We start from the raw sequence: 13,733 nt of genomic DNA, 5'->3' as shown, positions 1-13,733 counted from the left end.
GGGTACTTTTTAACCCCTTACAGGTAAAGCAAGCAGAGAACAGCCACCAAGAGGGACTTTATAGCTAACTGGCTGGCTGGCTGGGTGTCCATAAAAGGGAGCTACCTCTCCCCTGGCCCCCCCTTCATTCATCACACCCATTATTGGATGTATAAGGGAATTTTCACTGAACAGTAACAGGAGAAAATAAGCTTTAAAGGAAAAGTTTGACTGCATTAAAATGCCACAATATTTGTCAGACTTGTGTGTTGTACTTACTGGACCTGATTTGGAGCCACACTCTGAATGCTTTTCATTGTTCCTCTAGTATAAAGCAGCCCTAAACTAATTTGATTCATTCTACATAGGCTCTCCCATGCATAGGGTGACTTTTGGGTTTTATAGACGCCACTATAGCTAATCCTTTGCTATTAGTGTACAGAGTGTGGCTGGGACTCCCTTGCATCCTGGTAATGACCAATGGTCATGAGGCTGGTGGCAGCAAGTACAAATTGTTTCTCAAATGTGCATGAAGCAGAGCAACACCAGGATAAGAAAAGGACTCCTCTGTGCAACCCTCCCTCCACTGTATTTGACTACTCCATAGCTGCTGTTGAAGATCTGGCCTTGTTTATGCTAATATTATTGATATACTGATACATGATCTTAGTATTACAGAAACGTATTATGACTTTTGGAGAGTGAACAAGTTCTATGTATTATATTTTTATAAATATTGTGTGCACTTAGTTTACCTGTGTGATATTATCCTGCCCGAATGCATAAACTTAACTCAAAAGGAGGCTGTAAGCGGGACACCAACAGGAAACTAAACAATGGCAAAGAGAAGGTGCTGTCATAGGGAATACCAAGAGTTCTTGGGGAAATCATTAAGTGGGAAATAATCACTGGTCTGTCACCCACTAGGATGGCAAAGTTTACTCTTCCCAAGCTGATTTTAGGATCGAAAGGTATACTAAACCTTGAAGATGCTCGCCTAGGCAGGAAAGGGATGGAGAGGGAGGAGAAGAAATGTTGCCGCAGACTGAGGCTAATACATAGGCTGAATGAACATTAGACGAAGGTTTCTGACCGTCAGAGGGGTGAAATATTGGAACGGCCTTCCGAGGGAAACGGTGGGGGCGACGGACCTGTCTGGTTTTAAGATTAAGTTAGATAAGTTTATGGAGGGAATGGTTTAATGGTAAAACATAGTAGTCAAGGAAAACCAAGCAATGGTAGGTAAATAGTATAATGGCTAACAGGGGTCAGGCTGGAGACTCTTGCCTATATGCTCGGGGTCTTACTGATCGCCATATTTGGGGTCGGGAAGGAATTTTCCTCCAGGGCAGATTGGCTGAGCCTCTGGAGGTTTTTCGCCTTCCTCCGCAGCATGGGGCAGGGATCTCTAGCAGGAGGGTCTCTGCCGATTGAAGTCACTAAAAACAGGATTGGGGACTTCAACAGCAGAGTCCAGGGAAGGGGTAGGGACGGTTTTATGGCCTGCAGCATGCAGGGGGTCAGACCAGATGATCATAATGGTCCCTTCTGACCTTAAAGTCTATGAGTCTATGAGTCTATGAGAAGCTGCAGCAAGCAGGCTGCTTCTCCGAGCCTAGAGATGAAGGTAACTGGGCTGAATGGAGCTTACCATACCTTCCAAGGAAAGATTAAATTGTTGGTAAGGGGAAATGTGCATGTTTGGTTTTATACTTGCGCTCTGCATGCTCTGCAACTGTGGATGAAAGAATAAATAATGCTTTGTTTTGACGAAGCTATTTTTGAATCACTTTAATTGGCTCGTTGGTCTGACTTATGGAGAAAGGGGGCTTACAGAGGCCAAACTCAGTAGAGCTTGTTAAGTTAGCATGGGGGGTAGGGAGAGGGTGCATCCTAGAGATTCATTTTAAGAGTGGTAGGGCTGCATTAAGGCAGCCAAACTTGTCACTAGAAGGGTGCACTCGAGGGCGACTAAAAGGAGTCTAAAAGCACAGGTCACCTGGTAACCAAAACACATGTAATCATGAATGGGTAGTTAACCCATATTACACTGGACTATAAAAATTAAAAGCAGCATATATAAATGTTATTTAGTATCTATGCATTTAACCAAGCACATTTTCAACAGTATAATGAACCTGTAGTTGCAATACGTGATCTTGACCATTATCATGTCCAAGGATAAGAAATTCCATGCACAATATAATGAATAGAACAATTTACAAATGTAAAAGTATTAAAAATAGTGGTAATGAAAATGATGTGCTTTGGAGAACTTGTCAAAAAGATTAATAAAATAGATTTTTACCTTAATAAGTATTAATTGATCACTAACAAAGGTCCATCAAGTCAGCTATCGACCATCCTTACTTAAACTATGGCTGATACCTGATGCTCTGTGTAAAGTGGTTCCCTCCCCACACATCAGCAAGAGAATTGTACATGTAAATCAGTGGCAAATCATCCCACCCACTGCCCTGTGATAAGAAGATTATGTGCTGCAGTCTGATGATATATTGCCTTAACATTATCTTGGGCCCTGATTGTGCCTGCTACTTACATGGGTGGAAAGCTCCTCCATATCTTCTGTGTGGCCCAAGTAACAACCAGCCACACCTATCTGCCTGGGCTTAGGGAATTACAACACTGCTCCATCCCTGCACCCCCTTTGGGAATCCATTGCATGCATCACAGTTGCAGGGCGAGCTGTGCTTTTAGTTCCTCTCGAATGCACACCTCTGACAGGTCTGGCTGTTTTCACCAGCCATCAGATGGTCCTACCACTCTTACACGGGAGCTCTGGGCTGCAGGCTGATGGCGGGGCCTGCCCGTGACTGGGAGTAGCCCAGCGGAAGGAGATATCTGCACCCCCTGAAGCAGTGAGTGCACTCTCCCTGCATTCCAAGTATCTAAGAGGAATTGTTTTTTCTCAAAGTATTTTTCCCCTATCTCCCACAAAAGCAGGGCAGATATGACCCAACCCCAAATGTGGCTTTGATAATGATAATAATGAGCCCTTAGTTTCCATAGATACATATGTGTTTAGTAGTCATTGGCTACTACAATTCAGCCACAGGGTTTGGTTAAGTTATTGTGACTGGTGTCAGAGGTTCATTATATGCGGTGTGAACTAGCATTACCCTTTGTGATCTTCCACTTAATTTAATCAAATGTTCCCTTATTTCATATTATGAATTCTAAAAAGAAAGGCCTGATCAACTCCTTCATAATTTTGAACTTTTCAACTGAAGTCATGTCTTTTCAAACTAAATGTCCCCCTAGTTGTTGCAATATCTTGCCAAACTTCTAACCATCTTCTCTAGACTTCTTCAATCTCTCTTACAATTTTTAAGTTAGAGTGACTAAATATAAACAGTACAGGGCTACCGTTGTCTAGGATCTATAAATATGTTCTGTATTTGGCTTTCCACCTGGTCTCTGCCTTCAGCTTCTCTTCCGTAGGTACAATAACTTGGGGAAATGGGCAGCACATATTCCCCTCACAACTTGTCCCTTCACCTCCTTAGGAATGCTCCCTTCAATTCTGCCTACCTATGAAGGCTTCTGCCCCTTCCCACTAAAATATACACATGTGCTGCCACTTCTCTGTGTGATGCTTTCCTGGCCCAAACCATTCATTCCCACCACACACACACTCCTTGTTGGTGTAACCCTGGGTCCTTGCAGCAACTGCAGGGGGAGGAGGAAACAGAGATCTTGCAGCGCTGCTTTATGCTGTTCTTCAGTAGACTCCTCTCCTTCACATTGAGGTGAACTACTGGAAGTTTAGGACTGGCAAGAAGAGAAAAACAAGAGTGGGAGAATCTGCAGGCAGAGAGATTGAGAGTGCCTGTCTGAGGAGCAGGGAAAGGGAGGGAGAGTTTGGAGAGAGGAAAAAGAGTGCCTAGGTGAGTGACAGTGTGTAGCGAAAAGGAGAGGAAAGGAGAGAAGGATAAGTTGTATGAGAGAGTGAAGGGGAGTAGTAGGGAGAAAATGAATAAGTTTTAGGGAGGGGAAGTCAAAAAGAGAAGAAGAAAATGAGATCATATGTATACAAGGGGCAGTGCTTAATTTGTAATGAAAGAGGTGCCGGGGCTCAGCTTCAGCAAGCCCTGGCACAAATTAAGCAGTGGTGGGTGACCGGAGAGTGACGTCTGCAGGCTGGGCAGCCATCTCAGCGCAATCAGCAGCAGGGCAGGTCATGGCCTGGTATGGAGAGTGATGGCTGCTGGCTGGGAGCCCAGAGGTGCTGTGGCTATGAACTGCCAAGCTTAGAGGTGCCAGGGCTCAGCCCCAGCACAAATTAAGCACTGACAAGGGGTAGGGCGGAGGGAGAAAGTGAGAAGTAGGAGAAGGCTGTATGAATTGAAGAGGTGTGGTTACGTGTGGATGTGCAGGGTTGCATTAATGCATAGACACATTAGGAACATGACTAGTGCCCCATCTCCTGGAGTCATGTGATGTCACAGTCTAAGCTTTCATTTAAAAAAAATAGTTATTTCTTTTATTCATGATTGGCAACAGGAAATAAAAAGGACTGGGATAAAATGAGCTTTGGGAGTAAGGACAGGCATTTGCTTGGGGCCAGACCTTGCTAGCAGTTCTGCCTCATTCCTGATTTTTTAATTTTCATCTTCCTGATCACCTCCCCCAAGTTTTTTTTATTATTATTTATTTGTTTAAAATAATTCTGGTTGCACTTATCTTTTACTCCTATTTGGCTTCTACATTTCATCATAGCCTCCCTCTTGCTTGCTCCCTTTGTTAACTTTGCCTTGCTCTGTGATGATTTTTATATTTTAAATAACCTGACCAATATTGTGCACAAAGCACTCACCTTTCCTTCTTTAGAAATAAAAAATCCTGGAAACTCCCATTCAATAAAGATGTAGTGGAAGGGGGAGAAGGATTTTTGCACATTGACTGTGTTCTTGACCTTTTAGAGCTTGATCCTACAAAGATTTATTGTCAGCCATAAGGTTGCAAACAAGATTTCCAAAGGATGCATTTTTAGGTATTTATATTCCTGCTTAGCCATAGTAGTTTTTATTCCTGTTTGCTCAAAATTATATACATCTCTCTATTTTTAAAATAAATTTCAATTTGTCTATGGATACTAAGGATTTTTTTTTAAAATATGTCCTCTTTATCCTGGTTTGTGATAGTTTTCTTCATAGTTTAAATATCTTCATTCTAAAAGTTCATAGAATTGAGTTACAAGAGTCACTCGTGAAACTCTGAAAACAAACTATTTATGGTATTCATAAATTGCTTGTCTAATCCATGTGTCAATAGGCAGTTAGACCAGTGTACCTTGAGGTAGTTAAAATAACCCATTATATAATTATTATTCCAGAAGATTTTACAATATCAATTTTTTATAATATGTCAAGTGTTTTAGAAATCTATCTAACTTTGATTGCCATGTATTTATTTTCTTGAAACATGCACCATTATAGAGATGCAAAAGCAGCTACTAGTTTATTACCCATAATATCTCTTTTGAATGTATGGAACAGTTTATTTCTTGCTCCTTATTCATCACTTCATTAAGAAAAAATGGAACCATTATTAAAATGTATTGATTTAGGCAATGAATCCGGTATATTTTATAAATGCCAGGAAATTCTAAATTACTTGAAATCAGTGGGAATTTAGCCTGAGTAAGGTATGCATTAACATGTGTAGGAACTTCAGGATTCATCCCCAGGTGAGATTTGAAGAGAAGAAGTGACTCATTTGTATTATAAACTTAAGATAAACTTTTGAATGTGACCAGAGCATGGAACCGAAACAATGTACAGTAAAAGCACAGATTGAACACAGAAACACGTTGCTATGGTCACATTTTTATCTGAGCATGATTTATACTTTGTTGTCTAGCTGTGTTATTTAATACATAATTATCTCTGCTATCAGTCAACTTATTTAAAAAATATTCTATACCAACATAATGCTATTGCTTCTCTACATTCTTCTACTCAACTATAACTTCATTAAAATGTTAATGCTGTAGGAAACAGTGCAGTAAATACAGTAGACCTTCCAATTCTCACTTTGCTATTGTGTAAACTCAATAATTCTCACCAAAATATTGCTCCACCAGTCATCAGAACAGCTTTAATAACTGAATGCCAGACACTTCATTACTTTAACAAAATATACCACAGTACGGCTCAGACGCTCTTACAAACAATAACACAGATTGCTTATACTTGCATGTTATTATCATAATAAATAAAGGGCAATAGCTAAAACAAAGGAACAAAGTACATTTTGTGATGCCAGATCCTTGATAATTTTTACAATCATATTTGTTTGCTTATCTGCTAATTTGCAAACCTCGTTAACCCACATTGGCTTTTCCAGTCATTATTGGAAAGTAAATTAGATCCTATTACAGAGTGAAAGATACAGAGTACTGCGCATGATAATAATTTGCAGTTCTAATGACCCCCTTTCAAATCTAAGGATCTCAAAGCTTCATAATAATTGGTAGCGAAAATGGGACTAGACAGACAATGTAATATTCTTAGGTCATACGTCAAATCAAATATGGCAGAGCCAACAAAATTATAGCTACATCTCCTATATCTTTAAATATATTAAAACAGCAGATCAAGGAAAAGAGGTTGTTTTTGTTTAAGGTTCAGACAGGGAAATCAGAAGACTGGTGTTCTATTCCTGGTCCTCCACATAGTTCATGAGTGAACTTGGATAAGACACTTACCCTCTTTATGGATATGTCTTCCCTGCAAAAAAATAAAAAATAAAAAAAATAGGAACATGTTTACATCAAGGAAGTTATCTTGATGTAAAATCCCAGTAGAGACAAGACACTAGTTTATACTTCAGTGTAGCTAGGCAAGATAAATCCCAGGTGGGGGTATAGTGTTGGCCTTGGCAAGCTGCACTGAGGTTAAAACCTACCCGTGCCTTATCTCCAGGAGGATTTTATACCAAGATAGTTATCTCAATTTGCCTATCCCAGTGTAAGAACACACCTTTTTTTGCGGTGAAGATATGACATGTGCCACAGTTTCCTCTCTGTAAAATGGAGCACACAGAGTTGTGAGGACTGCATCTTTAGTATCTGTAAATTGTTCTGAGATCCTTGAATGCAAGATGTTATAGAAGTGCAAAGTATTATGGCTCCAGTCTAGCACTTAAGAAATCCCATTCCTATTTAGCAAAACACTTAAGCATATATTTTAATTTTAAGCACAGGCTTAACATTCACTGTGCTTTGTTGAAGAGGGAATGATTTAGGCACGTGCTTAAGTGTTTTTGCTGAACTGGTGCCTGTATTATTATTCCATGTTACTGTGATGGTTAGTGTCAAAAGATTTGGTTTGAATACATCCTTGTCCATGACATACCCAGACTCTCAAGTATCTGCAAACTTTGGGTTGAAGTCTCATGGTAAGATGGTCGCTCTGATTTCAACTCCATATGAAGCACAGAGAAGTGCATAGGTACTAAGAAAAGAAAAAATACTGAAATAGTAGTTAACTGGACTTTGAATCGCCAGAAAAAATTTGATCTGGTTCAATTCAAACTTCCAGAACATATTCAGGTCAGTTTTTATTTAACTCAAACTGGTTTTCTCCTTCCTTTTAATAAACAATTTATTTATAGTATTTAAATGGCGAAATCCTGCTTGCACGAGTCTTTGCAGAATCAGAGAATAATCCTGTGTTTATAATGCTGTAGACACAATAAAAGAATTTAGACATCTAATCACTGTGCTGATTTGTCAATGCCAATCAGTAGATAACTAAATTCTGTAATATGTTCTTACAATTTTGCATCTGCAACTGATTTTTCAATCAAAACGTTGGCACACAACTAAAAGCCATTTTGTTACATTTTAGCTCAAAAAGCAGGGGGAAACTCATTTGAATTCAATTAAAATTACCCAAATATGCACTCAGGATTTGAACTGAACCTGCACATCGGTGGGACTACTCACTTACTTTCAAGTAAGGTTCCGTGTTGTGTGAGGGCTAAGGGTGCCATGGAATTTATGTTCCTCAGTTACTTAGGTACTTTGGAAATTCCATGCTGAGTACAAAAACTCAGCAAGGGTATCAAGATTGGCCATTTACAGTTTAAGATTTGTAGAGCACTATAATTAAGGCCAGACAAATATTTCAAGGCATATTAAAGGCAATAGAGTCAGCATGACGTTGTGAAATTAAGAATACCAGCTAGTGTACTAGTACTGTGCTAGAATGTGGTTCTTCAGGGTGTATTTAGTTCAGAGATAATAAAATCTTACTTATGTCCGAATTTACTTAAAATACGTAAAATAACTTTTAAAACGATTGTAAAATAATTACAATTTATTTATAATAACTTTAAAGGAAATAAAATGTGTGAGATGAGCAACAAAAACCCTTGTAATTTTACTCTACCAGCATAGAAACACCTACAATTCTCATTTGAAGAAATGTATGCACGTGTAAACCCCTGGAAGCACAAAATGTGGTGTAATTCTTGTAGTGATGGGGAAACTTTAATATCTAGTGAACTACTTGGTTTCAGATAAGCCTATGGACTTATCCTCATGTCTTTTGTTTAGAAGCAGATCTCATAGAATTACTAGTGCTGCCTGGTTTTCACTGGGCCACAAATACTCTGGATACAGCCTTTTTGTAATATTTCAATATCGCTATTTCAGGTCCTGGCCAGAACCAGAAATTACAGCAGCACATAGAGTGTTAAATAAGTGACAGTTTTGGAACCACCCTAAATGGCTGGGTTGAAGCATGGGAAAAGATTTGGACAGATTTTTTATCAGAATAAATTTTCCTATCTCTAATGTCTATGGGTCCAGTCCCATCCACTTTCCGTCATAGCTAGAGTGACCAGACGTCCCGATTTTATCGGGACTGTCCCGATATTTCCTTGTTTGTCCCGCGTCCCGACCGACATGCGGTCGGGACACTGGACAAACAAGGAAATGCCCCGGAGCCTGGAAGTGCTCGCACCCCCCCCCGGCCCCTACTCCGCCCCCTCCTCCCCCGATTGGCTCCCTCCCCGAATCCCCGCCTCTTCCCTGGGCTCACCATTCCTCCTCCCTCCGCAAGCACTGGAGGGAGGCCCGGGAGACTCAGGGGAAGCGCGGGGCCGGGGTGAGTAAGAGTCCGGCCTGGCCCCGAGCAGGCAGGACTCAGTTGGGTGGTTGGGAGAGGAGGGGGGCGACCTGCGGGGCCAGGCGGTGGCTGTTGTTGTCCCCCCGGGCAGCGGGACTCGGGAGCAGCCGCTGCTGCAGCTCCCACTGCCGCGGGGGAGGAAGCGGCCATGGCGCTCCGCGGCTGCGGCGCCTCCGAACCCCCCGAGCCGGGGCCTGCTGCGGGGACCCAGCAGCGTGTACGCTGGGCCCAGCCCCTGGCCAGTCGCGTCTGGGCTGCTGCCCAGCTGGTGCTATCCCGCGGCGGCCCCGGGGTGGAGGCATCGGCCGCCCAGCCCCGTTCGTTCCCCTGCGGGACGGGGGGGGCTGGGGCCTGCTGCCCCCACTCCGGGGCCGCTGCGGGATAGCACCTGCTGGGCAGCAGCCCAGACGCGACTGGCCAGGGGCTGGGCCCAGCGTGCGTGCTGCTGGGTCCCCGCAGCAGGCCCCGGCTCGGGGGGTTCGGGGGCGCCAGAGCTGCAGCCGCGGAGCGCCATGGCCGCTTCCTGCCCCCGCGGCAGTGGGAGCTGCAGCAGCGGCTGCTCCCGAGTCCCGCTGGCCGGGGGGGAGAACAGCCGCCGCCTGGCCCCGCGGGCCGCCCCCCTCCTCGCCCTACCACCCAACTGAGTCCTGCCTGCAAGGGACCAGGCCGGACTGTTACTCACCCCGGCCCCGCGCTTCCCCTGAGTCTCCCAGGCCTCCCTCCAGCGCTTGCGGAGGAAGGGTGTTTTTTGTTTTTTTTTGGCCCCGCCCCCCGCCACGCCCCCCCCGCGTCACCCCCCTCCCTCCGCGTCCCGATATTTGTCTTGGGTGATCTGGTCACCCTAGTCATAGCTGAGGCAGACCCTCAACACACCAGATATCAATGTGATAGTGCTGCACAGGGCAGACAGGATTCAGAGAGCCTGTGCAATATGGATCACACCTCTAGGGGGCTCCCTACACACCGACATGGAGTATAATTTAGGGAGCCGGGCTAAGGAAGGCAAAGGGGAGGATGGGACAACAGGTTTCAAATCTAAGGCCACTGCCCTCCATTAACTGAGTGGTGTTCTAGGGAGAGGGAGAACTTCTGTGTAAAGGGTGTATTACGCTGCCATTAAAGCTTGAGTTCTAATTTTTCAAAGGTTTTACTCTGCAGATTATTCATATGGGCTGGGTGAATGAAAGATTCGAGGGAACTGATTCATCTCAACTCTACAAATACAAGTTCCTGGCACTAAAGGGTTCATCCTTCTACATTTTCAGCACTCCACCGGTAAGAAACCAATTTTTTTTTGGTAAGGTTTTGATTACTGGTGCAATCCTTTTGGAAGCACTGGAAATGAATTCTTTCCTATTAAATAAAGCCGTAGGTTGAGATTTTCAAATGAGCCTAAGGGAGTTAGGCACCCAAAGCCTATTGAATTGCAATGTGATTTTGGCATCCCTGAGGCGCTTTTGATAATCCCAGACATAAAGTTCTGGGGAAACTGGATTGTTAATGGCACACAGAGCTTTTGCTTTCAAGGCACGGTTCAAATTCCCCTCGGGTTGGTTGTGACCAAAATTTGCCATCTTACATTGGTTCTGAGGCCTACCTGTATGTGAAATGAGCGGGCACTTAATCTAGCTTTTCTAAGGCTTGGTCTACACTACCCCCCCTAATTCGAACTAAGGTACGCAACTTCAGCTACGTGAATAACGTAGCTGAAGTTCAAAGTACCTTATTTCGAATTAGTTCAAACTTACCTTGGTCCACACTCGGCAGGCAGGCTCCCCCGTCGACTCCGCGGTACTCCTCTCGGCGAGCTGGAGTACCGCAGTCGACGGCGAGCACTTCCGGGTTCGACTTATCGCGTCCAGACTAGACGCGATAAGTCGAACCCAGAAGTTCGATTTCCAGCCGTCGAACTTGCCGGTAAGTGTAGCCAAGGCCTAAGAAAGGATTCCACATCACAATTAGCACTAACTGGTGTTGATCTTTGCCAAAAGGCCATGGGTTGAATGTTCACAGGGGATGAATTATCCCTACACCTCCTAGACATGGGACATTCCCCAAAGGTTACAGCATACTGGTGGGGTAGTGTAGGATAGTGTAGTGTAGCTACTGTCTGAGTTGTACTTTTTCTGTAGATAAAATGGAGGACCTCAATCTCCACAGTATCTTTCAAGAGTACTAAAATTTCACTGAAAGAAACTGAATAAAAATATGCTAGAGAGTTCTAAAAATCTCAAAACAATCCACACCATATCACATCATAACCTTCCTATTCTTCTTTTTCTTCCACTTATACAATAGAGTGCCGTTGCTCTCAGGAAAAAAAATTGTAAAGAACAAAAAGGAACATTAAAAAACAACTGCAAATTAACTGCCTATTTATGCCTCCGCTGAAGTTAATAGTATAACTTCCATTGCTTTCAGTTGAAATAGGAGCAAATCCAAGCACTTTAAATGTAAACCATCTTACTGGAGTACCGTAAAGTGAGAGATAGAAAAGATGATTTATGAACCTTAGACAGTAGCAATCAATAACACAGTCCCTCTTGCACTATGCTACAGTTCCAAGCCAAATGGACCTAATACATTAGTATCATCATGGGTCAAAAATGGCCAAGTACCAATCTTTTGCTTAATTTGGAGTTAACAAAAACTAGATGTGAAGGACTCAATTTAAAATTAAATCCTCAAATGCAAGTAAACCAAAAAACACCTCAGCTCAGAGACTAATATTTAAATCAATTAACCTATTGTATCTGTCTCTAGTTAAAAGATAATAAAGCAGAAAGAAAACATTAAGCCAATAAATAATACAACACACAATGACAGTCTTTTATGAATCTTAATTATGTCTTTCAGATCTATTGTAGAAGGGGAATATTTGATATAGTTAAAACTATTCATCTCGGTGTACAAATTGAAGATAAACTAGTTAATTTATCAAAATCCAGCTCTCTGCTGATATCAGACAGTGAGAATAAATGTATTGTAGCATTTTCCCCGCATTATCTTGATATATCTAATTCACTGCCATGTTTCTGGAGATCGTCTGTTGTGGCATTGCTCCTTGTGAAAAAGTAAACAAGATAACTAACATGGCACCTTGTATTAATGCCATGTTCATGCCCATTGAACAGATACTGTAGTAATGACTATGATATAAATGACTAAATAGGTAAATTCTAAAGTTCAATGAACAGTTTTTATATTTTTTTATCCATTTCACAAATGCCATGTTACGTGAAACTGTGGCTCTAACACTCACCCATGAGGCTGTTCTAAAACTATCTTTATTTCTTTAGTCTAAATATCCATTACTTTTTTATCTTTTTATTGTTGTATAAGTAATAATAATAATAATAATTAATAACAAAGTAATAAGCAATTGGAAATTGGCAGGATCCAACAAACCCAAACACTGGAGGGGTTCACAATTTCAACCTGGATCCAGATCCAAATTTCCCAGCTGGCCTCTACATGTATAACGGCCACAAAAACGTGTAAATCTGTGGCACTCCAACTTTGAACCTTTGGCTCAACTCTAATGACATTTTTTTTAAAACTCTCTAATAAGTTATTAGCTATTATTCCTATTGTTTATGGTCTATATAAAGTGAATCCTGAGTGTAACATTAAAAAATAATTCCCACAACAATTCATTGTTGTACCACAAGCAAATGTATTACTGTGATTGGTTTGCTTTAATATTACAAGGGTAGTTATTATATTCTATTTTAATCATGTTGCCGTTATGCTGCACAGCATCATGAGAACATCAGCAGGTGAAGCACTTTATAATTAAAATTATGTTACAGTGTGTATTTTGATTTAAATATACAAATTAGATGGGCTGTCAGATAAAATGGCTATCTTCAATCTTGAGGATCCTGTTCACAGCTTTATTGCCCATTTATATCAAGCATGTCCGCTACAGTTTTTACTCTTGTTCTAGTCCTTTGTGTAAATGGAGTGTAAATCATACTTGGATTTGAACATAGCTGACATCTTTTCATGAAAATAACCCATATACATGCCAGTCATGGGCAGAACTCAGGAGAAATACTTCATAAAGGTTCAGGTCTAGTGATGTTTAGCAATTGAAAGGCGACTCGCTGTGGAGCTATGCTCTGCTAAAATAGTTTCTGCAAATGACAGATCATCATCTTAGCAAGTATATGTCAAAGGACATTTTGTTTATGAAAATCAGCATTTTTATGAAAGTTAAATTCTAGGTATCCTAGTTAAGCATCTACACTGTCTATCTTGATGGATTAAATGTATGAAAGCTAAGTTCTTATCTAAATTTCAGGAACTGTGTCCAGACTTGAGGGAAAAAATCCATGGGAAAGTAAAACTCTATTCCTTGATTAGTGTGGTACCTACACAGCAAAACCTTTAAATAACTAAAAGCTTTGATCAATCTACTTGTACTTGCTTTGTTTATTATTAGAGCTGTCATTAATTAAATTAATTGTGATTAATCGCATGATTAAAAAGAGAATCGTGTTTAATCATACTGTTAATAATAGAATACCATTTATTTAAATATTTGTGGATTTTTTCTACATTTTCAAATCTATTGATTTCAATTACAACACA

General features: G+C 41.5%; 1 protein-coding gene across 4 annotated transcripts in view; it reads left to right on the top strand.

Moving 5' to 3' along the window:
* The window catches only part of SNTG2 (syntrophin gamma 2), a 467,752-nt gene that overhangs the window by 376,258 nt on the left and 77,761 nt on the right, over positions 1-13,733 (top strand). For all 4 annotated transcript variants that reach the window (XM_008163718.4, XM_042848764.2, XM_024101595.3 and 1 more), the window contains exon 12: positions 10,296-10,412. In XM_008163718.4, coding sequence (XP_008161940.1) covers positions 10,296-10,412 — 117 coding nt within the window. The remainder of the gene's footprint in view (positions 1-10,295; positions 10,413-13,733) is intronic.

Source organism: Chrysemys picta, chromosome 3 (genome assembly GCF_011386835.1).
Source record: "Chrysemys picta bellii isolate R12L10 chromosome 3, ASM1138683v2, whole genome shotgun sequence".
Lineage (NCBI taxonomy): Eukaryota > Metazoa > Chordata > Testudines > Emydidae > Chrysemys > Chrysemys picta.
Note: the sequence above shows the minus strand (reverse complement) of the source record. Positions and strands in the feature narration are given on the sequence as shown.